Source organism: Danio aesculapii, chromosome 24 (assembly GCF_903798145.1).
Source record: "Danio aesculapii chromosome 24, fDanAes4.1, whole genome shotgun sequence".
Classification (NCBI taxonomy): Eukaryota; Metazoa; Chordata; class Actinopteri; order Cypriniformes; family Danionidae; genus Danio; species Danio aesculapii.
Genome location: NC_079458.1, coordinates 40,850,357 through 40,860,356, shown reverse-complemented (window position 1 = coordinate 40,860,356; position 10,000 = coordinate 40,850,357). Strand labels below are relative to the sequence as shown.

The window sequence follows — 10,000 nt, the reverse complement described above, 5'->3', positions numbered from 1 at the left end:
GGCTAATTCGTACGAGTTCAGTCGTACGAAATTGTACGATTTTAAAAAGGAGGCGGGGCACCTAACCCCACCCCTAAACCCAACAGTCATTGGGTGATGAGCAAATCGTACTAAATTGTACGAATTAGATCGCACGAATTCGTACGAATTAGCCACTAAATCAAAAAGTTCCGAATTGCCGTGAGATAGTGTTGGCTTTTCACGTCCTTTTCATTGACTTTACATGTAAATCACTCGCGCTTGATGCTTCTTCCGCGTCTGGTGTGAACGCAGCATTACAATGTAAGCTGCTCGGCTAATGTTTATGTTTGTCTCATTTATATTACACAATCGCGCTCAGATCCGAGCCAAAACAATCGGTCCGAGATCACCTGAATGAGGTGGTCTGGGCTCGATTGAAACTAACTTTATATTACAATGTAAGCTGCTCAGTTAATGTTTATGCTTGTTTCATTTATATTATTTGCAAATTACCTGTGTCTCATTTCGAAAGCGGTGCTGCTTTTGATCAATCCTGAGTTGCAATGTCTGAGAAGTGACTTAGTAATTAAACCCCATTCATCCCACTGGGGTTATAACACCAGTCATGCTCAGATTATATTGTAAATTCTGATACATTTCATGCAATGACTTATTCAAACTGAACTTCCTGTCAATAATGAAATACTGCACACAAAAATCCTCTGTTTGTTTAATTGAAGAAGAGTAAATGGAGATAGCAGGTTTGAAATTACAATCAGACAAGCTGATTATTGACCTCCAAACAGAGCTAGAATTAAAACAGATATCGAATGTACTTTATTTAAACGTCAGATCACATCCTCCAGTGGTCACATTTCTGGCCACGTCCTCATATACTGAATCACTGACTGACATACATTGTTTTCCACTAAGGCAACCCTGGGTGTTGAAATAGAATTGGGTAAACTGGCAGTGGGCTGGTTATAGAGACCAAAACAAAGACAGCCGTTCTGATACAGACACACATTTTCAAAGCAGAATATCTCACATTAGCATTGTTTCTCAGATAAACAAGTATGTTGATTAAACATATTATGGTATTTATATAATCTATAAAAGTCAAAAACGTAAATACAGCACATTTAAACAAGTAAATAAATAACAAACAGGACATAATATTACTACAACTCCTACTATATAACATATAAAACATAATATACAGAACACTGGCCTCCTTATACTCTCTCTGGCCACATGGTGTGTGTGTGTCAGTGTGTGTGAGTGTGTGTCAGTGGGGGATCTCCTGACAGCGGGTGTCGTCCTGCTGGGAGAACAGCAGATGCCAACATAATAATCCCCTTTTCCAGTGCACCCTGGGAAAGGTCAGACGCCTGGAGTGACAGATGTCAATCACCGCAGCGCTTCACAAGCCAATTAACCAGAGCCTTAATGAACCCGCGGAGAGTCATTACTGAGAACCAACAGCTAACCATTACACAACCTCTAGAGGAACACACTCCACTGTTAACATTAGCCATGTTTACATCCAAAGATGCAAATTCAATGTGTGCGCAAAACTGGAATATCGCATAAAACATTTGCGTATCCATCCAACAAGTCCAAGAGAACAATATTGCAGGGCTTGACAATAAGGACCCCCGGATGGCCCGGGGCCAGCATGTGAGATACTCGGGGCCAGAGCTGCCTTCTCACTAAAGTTGAATTTAGCTGCGACTGTTTGTCAATTAGGGTGCTTTCACACTTGGACATTTGTTAGGCATATGTGAATCCCGCAATCGCGCTCAGATCCGTGCCAAAACAATCGGTCCGAGATCGCCTGAATGAGGTGGTCTCGGCTTGATTGAAACTAACTCTGGTGCAGATTGATTGTAGCAAGAAAGCAAACTGAACCAACAAACCAGGCTATATCACAGTGTATAATGCTTGTGTAACAGCCATATATACAGCTACTGTATATGAAGAGAGAATTATGAGTCGGGCGGGATGTCATTCCTACTGGTAAATGTGGCTTCATGTCGAATACGAAAGTGAAAGCATGCTGGAATATTATATAGTGCTGTTTATACGTTAGGACAATTGACAGAAATTATCATCTGATCATTTTTTCATAACTTAATCTTAGAATATTTTGTATTAGGCCTGTTGTTTTGTTCAGTTCTGCACTGACACCTCCAAAGAAAGCTCAACATTGATCTGCTTCATGATCTGACTGCAGTCTCACTTCATCTGTTATTTCTCTCTATAATTTAAGCCTATAAGGCAGAATTCTAGCCAACGTTTTTATTATTTTTTTAATTAGATTGATTAATCTGAGTCTGGTTTCTCTCAAGGTTTTTTTTCTTCACTTTCGCCAATTAGTGAAGTTTTTTTCCCACTCCGCTGCCGCCACTGGCTTGCTTTGTTTGGGATCTGTAGAGCTGCGCATCGTTGGATTTGCTCAGTGTTTTGACTCTCAGTAGTGATTATTAAACCACACTGAACTGAGCTAAACTGAACTGAACTTAAACACTACAAACTGAACTACACTGTTCCGATTTACTGTGACCTTTTATGTGAAGCTACTTTGACACAATCTACATTGTAAAAGCGCTATACAAATAAAGGTGAATTGAATTGAATTCATTCAATAGATAAACTTGATGACTGAAATGAGGCTCTGTGAGAAAGTGTTACCTCTCTGATTTATATTGGGTGACGATATCTGTAGGTGTCAAAAGTAGGTGTTTTTTTATTTATTTATTTATATCACAATTGTAATTCTGTCAGCTAAAAGTATTAAAAGAAAAGTTATGCTGAATAAAAAGTACAATTATATTTGGCTTTTGACACATTATTTAAAATATGTGGCTAAGAAATAGCTATTAACTTCTTTTTTTTTTCGGTGGAGCCACTGAAAATTCTGGCAATGCAAGTCAAAATCTGAACCACTGGCCTGATTGGGCCGGTAGAAAAAAAATCTTTAGTGTTGAACCCTGTATTGTGACTTCCTGATAAACTGGCACCAAATATCAAAATAAATATGGAAGTTGCTGCATTAGTAGAAGGCCTTTTTGCGTATAATATCCTACTCGTGTATTAGAACATGTAGACGTTTTATATCATAGTCATATCCTTTTACAAACATCTCCGCCTGCACTTCTTAGACGATTTTCCTGTTCTTCATGTAATATATAACACTATTTAGGTAATATTATTCTATTATATCTTAAAAAAGGACAAAGAAAAAAGTTATTTTCACAACAACAAATGTAGGTCAGTCTCCTGCTCCACATATTAAATATAAATGTCTGTAAATCACAGCGTCAAGTTTACATCCTCACTCCAACGCCTGGAACTTGTTTAAAGCTTTGCTAGTGCACTCCAAACAAAAGACAGCTTTTAGCATCCAGAAACAATTGAAACACACAATAGATCTCCCTTAAGGCGCCTTAAAAAGCCTGACGATTGATTCTTCCTGTCTTCAAGAACATGTGAAAAAAGAGTGGACATTATTAACACCACCTGCTGCTGACTTCCACATTATGCTGGATATTTATATTTCCCACTCAAATGTCCTGAATTTCCTTGTGAAAAAAAAACAAGTGGACTTAATTGCATTGAATGTGCACTGATAGTATAGTCATTCATTTCCTTCGACTTAGTCTCATTATTTATCAGGCGTCGCCACAGCGGAATAAACCGCCAACTTAACCAGCACATGTTTTACACAGCGAATGCCTTTCCAGCTGCAACCCAGTACTGGAAAACATCCATACACACTCGTTCACATACACTACGTACAATTGAGTTAATAAATTCCCCTATAGTGCATGTGTTTGGACTGTGGGGGAAACCGGAGCACACAGAGGAAACCCACGCCAACATGCGAAGAACATACAAACTCCACACAGAAATGCCAACTGACCCAGCCGGGGCTCAAACCAGCAACCTTCTTGCTGTGAGATGACAGTCCTACCACTGTGCCACCGTGTCACCCCACTGATCTAGTATAATATACTTCAAATTTTAAAACTGCTTGCTGATAATATACTGATATATAAAATAACCCTTAAGTGTGAAAAACAGCTCTTGCAAAGAGATATTTGAAGTTACATCACTGTAACACATTGCGTCAAACATGTTTAGCATTTTTCCTCATATCTCACACACTGCTGTGCCCTTGAATTTTGTTGATTAACATTAATATTTACACATATTGACAAATCTGCAGCACGAAAGATTGATCACTGAATGCTCAAACGAATTTATTTTGATTGATTTTTTCAGAGTATTACTGATGTTGTTCTGTTAGCAGTAAATATGTTGATTTCATAAAGTGGTGCTGCTTTTGATCAATCCTGAGTTGCAAAGTCTAAGAAGTGTAATTAAACTCTGTTTGTCCCACTGGGGTTATAACACCAGTCATACTCATATTATGCTGTAAGTTCTGATACATTTCATGCAATGATTTACACTATTTGACAAAAGTCTTGTCGTCTATCCAAGTTTTAGCAACAACAAATAATAACTTGACTTCTAGTTGATCATTTGGCATCAGAAGTGGCTTATATGAAAGGTAAAGGCCTCTAGATTACACTTATTTGACCACAATAAAATATGTTCATGCCTTGATTATTAATGATTTCATTAGGACAGTAAGGTCTGACTCTGCTTAGACACAAGTCTTGTCACTGAACCTTCAATAATGTCCAGTATAGAATATGTGCTCATGCTGCAGTAGAAACAGAATGAATATTGTGTCTGACTCCATCATGAGCTTGGAGGACTGCATCCATACATCTCTGACATGACTCAAATCACTGATTAATAAAGTCATCTGGAATGGCGAAAGTAAGCCTTCTTGCAGGACTCCCAGAGTTCATCAAGATTCTTTGGGTTCATCTCCAACCTCCTCCATCTTACCCCAGACATGCTCAATAATGTTCATGTCTGGTGACTGGGCTGGCCAATCCTGGAGCAGCTTGACCTTCTTTGCTTTCAGGAGCTTTGATGTGGAGGCTGAAGTATGAGAAGGAGCGCTATCCTGCTGGAGAATTTCCCCTCTCCTGTGGTTTGTAATGTAATGGGCAGCACAAATGTCTTGATACCTCAGGCTGTTGATGTTGATCATCCACTCTGCAGATCTCTCGCACGCCCCCATACTGAATGTAACTCCAAACCATGATTTCTCCTTCACCAAACTTGACTGATTTCTATGAGAATCTTGGTCCATGCAGATTGCAGTAGGTCTTCTGCAGTATTTGTGATGGTTGGGATGCAGATCAACAGTGATTCATCAAAAAAAAATAATCAAGTGATCAACTGGAAGTCAAGTTATTATTTGTTGCTCTTACAATTGGGATCGACGACAAGACTTTTGTCATGTAGTGTATTCAAATTAAACTTCCTATCAAAAATGAAATGCACAAAATCAAGTTTAATGAATTAAAAAAATAATAAATGTAGTAATAGCATAGTTAAAATCACAATCAGACTGCTTATTAATGTCTAAAAGAACAATTATTCAGCTCCAAACAGAGCCAGAATTAATACAGATATTGAATGCATTTTATTTAAATGTCAGATTATACTTTTAAATGTATTGTATTATTCAACATTGCAAATAAAGTGAATAATAATAGGTATTTCTGTATAACAGTATGTGTGAAGTGTGCTTTTTTCCATAAGAGTCATGAGAAAACGTGTCAACAGGAGGGAAAACTGCATGCTAAATCATTACATGAGCACTCTGCACTAAAAAGTTGCTTCCTCTTAACAACCCAGATGAGTTTACAGGGATTCAGCGCACGTCGATGAGAAAAGCTGGCCTGAATCTGACATGATCCGTGATAATAAAGGAGCCTGCTGGTTATTAAATTTCCCCATCCAGAGAATTATCAATGATTTAGCTCTGCTATAAAAGCAGCCGCCGGGGACACAGGTGAGAAATCTGATAACACTGTTTGTTTGACTTTCATTTTTTTGTTTTGCTCATACTACAAAGGGTGGATGAAAGCAGCTTTTCATTTATAAAACTTCCAGACACAAGTGAACGTAAAGAAAAAAGAAAACATGCTCAGTTCGTCAGCAGAGAAACGTCCTACATGAAAGAAGCTTCAGACGTGATGCTGCCCTTCACCTCATCTAACCTTAAAAAAGCGCAGAAATCTGACAGCTGGCAGCGGACACAAACACAATCCAGCTGGAATTATGCAAAAGCTTTAGAAACACACAGCCAAGGTTGAGTCCTCGCAGTCAAGAACATGTCAGGCACGTTATTGTACTGATTCATCAGCCGAGTGTTACTGAAATGGCCTGAAAAACACTCAAGTCTAAGAAATAAACATCACGACACAAACACTCTTACCTTACTTTACAAAGCCAAAGTTTAAAGTTTCTGAAATACGTCTCTTCTGCTCAACAATGCTGAGTTTATTTGATTAAAAATACTATAAGACTGGCAATACTGTGAAATATCATTGCTATTTAAAATACTGATGCCATACTTCTATCTGTCAATTTGTCTAACCAAGGACAACATACTAGCAACATACTAACAGAATGCTAAAACTAACCCTAACTCTAACAGGATGCTAAAACATGATATCAAAATGCTAAAACTAACCCTAACAGAATGCTAAAACATGATTTCAAAATGCTAAAACTAACCCTAACAGAATGCTAAAACATGATTTCAAAATGCTAAAACTAACCCTAACAGAATGCTAAAACATACTAACATGCTAAAACAAACTAACAGAATGCAAAAGCATACTAACATAATGCTAAAACTAACCCTAACCCTAACAGGATGCTAAAACATCCTAACATTATGCTAAAACATAATATCAGAATGCTAAAACTAACCCAAACCCTACGGAATGCTAAAACACACCAACAGAATGCTAAAACATCCTAACAGCCCTGCTGAAAAAACATCTTAAACCAGCCTAAGGTAGTTTTGGCCATTTCCAGGCTGGGAGATGACCAGCTAAAACCAGCTTAACCAACCTAGCCAGGCTGGGAGTCCAGCCAAAACCAGCTTAAACTAGGCTGGTCTAGCTGGTTTTAGCAGGTCATTTCCCAGCTAAGACCAGGTTGGAAATAAATCAGCCTAGTCTGGTTTAAGCTATTTTTATTCAGCAGGGAGAATGCTAAAACATAATATCAGAATGCTAAAACTAATCCTTACCCCACAGAACACTAAAACTAACCCTAACAGAATGCAAAACATACAAACAGAATGCTAAAACATACCAACAGAATGCTAAAACTAATCCTAACCCCAACAGAATGCTAAAATTAACCCCAACAGAACACTAAAACTAACCCTAACAGAATGCAAAACATACCAACAGAATGCTAAAACATAATATCAGAATGCTAAAGCTAATCCTAACCCCAACAGAATGCTAAAACTAACCCTAACAGAATGCTATACATACCAACAGAATGCTAAAACATTATCAGAATACTAAAACTAATCCTAACCCCAACAGAACGCTAAAACTAATCCTAACAGAATGCAAAACATACAAACAGAATGCTAAAACATACTAACAGAATGCTAAAACATAATATCAGAATGCTAAAACTAATCCTAACCCCAACAGAACCCTAAAACTAACCCTAACAGAATGCAATACATACTAACAGAATGCTAAAACATACCAACAGAATGCTAAAACATACTAACAGAATGCTAAAACATAATATCAGAATGCTAAAACTAATTCTAACCCCAACAGAATGCTAAAACTAACCCTAACAGAATGCAAAACATACCAACAGAATGCTAAAACATAATATCAGAATGCTAAAACTAATCCTAACCCCAACAGAATGTTAAAACTAATCCTTACCCCAACAGAATGCTAAAACTAACCCTAACAGAATGCAAAACATACAAATAGATTGCTAAAACATAATATCAGAATGCTAAAACTAATCCTTATCCCAACAGAACGCTAAAACTAACCCTAAAAGAATGCAATACATACCAACAGAATGCTAAAACATACTAACAGAATGCTAAAACATAATATCAGAATGCTAAAACTAATCCTAACCCCAACAGAATGCTAAAATTAACCCTAACATAATGCTATACATACCAACAGAATGCTAAAACAATATCAGAATGCTAAAGCTAATCCTAACCCCAACAGAACGCTAAAACTAACCCTAACAGAATGCAATACATACTAACAGAATGCTAAAACATAATATCAGAATGCTAAAACTAATTCTAACCCATCAGTACGCTAAAACTAACCCTAACAGAATGCAAAACATACTAACAGAATGCTAAAACAATATCAGAATGCTAAAACTAACCCTAACCTAGTCATCGTGTGCACTCAACAGAACTCGCGGACACATCGAGCAGGGGCGGAGCCCAACATTATACCAATTCAGGGCTCAGCTCAAATGTAGTCAGTCACTACACCCCCGTTTTACCCTTAAAAGCCAGTTTATTTAGGGCATCATGTTTGAGAATACACATTTTCAGAAAACTATTTGAATAAAAAACTCAAATCAGCCTTAGTAAATAAATCAGCCTTTAGCATCAGGCGCTTACCTGTCTGCAGGGACCGTCCGGGCGCTGCGGGGCTTGTTGACCTGGGCGTACAGGGTCTCGAGGGCCAGCGGTGGCTCTCTGGGGCCCAGCGGACGCTCCTGTCCTGGCGTGAGGCTCAGGTCCAGACTGCTGTCAAGAGATGAGTCCAGAGAGCCGATGCCGGCGTAGGTGTGCTCCTCGTCTGAGCTCAGTGGCCGGCTAAAGTCCTGGATCTCAGCATACTCGCGCTCTTTGGCCTGACGCTCCCGCAGCTCACGCGTCTTTGCCTGAATCCTGCAAACAAACACAACACAAATGACAGTTTAAATTACAGTTTTACATATTAAAATAAATTAAGCATTATTATTATTATTATTATTATTATTATTATTATTGTTATTATTATTATTATTATTATTATTATTATTGTTATTATTATTATTATTATTATTATTATTATTATTATTGTTATTATTATTATTATTATTATTATTATTATTATTATTGTTATTATTATTGTTATTATTGTTATTATTATTATTATTATTATTATTATTATTATTATTATTGTTATTATTGTTATTATTATTATTATTATTATTATTATTATTATTATTATTATTATTATTATTATTGTTATTATTATTATTATTATTATTATTATTGTTATTATTATTATTATTATTATTGTTATTATTATTGTTATTATTATTATTATTATTATTATTGTTATTATTATTATTATTATTATTGTTATTATTATTATTATTATTATTATTATTATTATTATTATTGTTATTATTATTATTATTATTGTTATTATTATTATTATTATTATTATTATTGTTATTATTATTATTATTATTATTATTATTATTATTATTATTATTATTAATTTTCCTTTCGGCTTAGTGCCTTATTTATAAAGGCTTGCCACAGCGGCAACTATTCCAGCATGTGTTTTACGCAGCGGATGCCCTTCCTAATGCAACCCCATACACACTCATTTACACACACAACAGTTAATTTAGTTCATCAATTCCCCTATAGCCCATGTGTTTGGACTGTGGGGGAAACCGGAGCACACAGAGGAAACCTACGCGCCAACACGGGGAGAACATGCAAACTCCACACAGAAATGCCAGCCGAGACTTCTAAACTATACTACTGAAATATAATCAATCTAAAATTGCATACTAGTCATTACTTATATTATTATTATTATTATTAGATGTGGAAAAGAAATGCTGGTGTCAACAAAAGCACAATAAAGGACTTTTTAATTATAAAAATTTTACATTAAAATAAAAAACTACTTTATGGAAAAACATTATTATTATTATTATTATTATTATTATTATTATTATTATTATTATTATTATTATTATTATATGTAATTTAATAACTTCTTTATATAAAGGTGTAAATTATTTTAGTATTTTTGTGGGGAGGCTCAAGTTGGCAAATACAAAAATACAA

At 36.0% G+C, this 10,000-nt stretch overlaps 1 protein-coding gene across 4 annotated transcripts in view; it reads right to left on the bottom strand.

Annotated features, from left to right (window-relative positions):
• The window catches only part of pard3aa (par-3 family cell polarity regulator alpha, a), a 708,633-nt gene that overhangs the window by 144,149 nt on the left and 554,484 nt on the right, over window positions 1-10,000 (bottom strand). For all 4 annotated transcript variants that reach the window (XM_056450319.1, XM_056450321.1, XM_056450320.1 and 1 more), the window contains one exon: window positions 8,543-8,815. In XM_056450319.1, coding sequence (XP_056306294.1) covers window positions 8,543-8,815 — 273 coding nt within the window. The remainder of the gene's footprint in view (window positions 1-8,542; window positions 8,816-10,000) is intronic.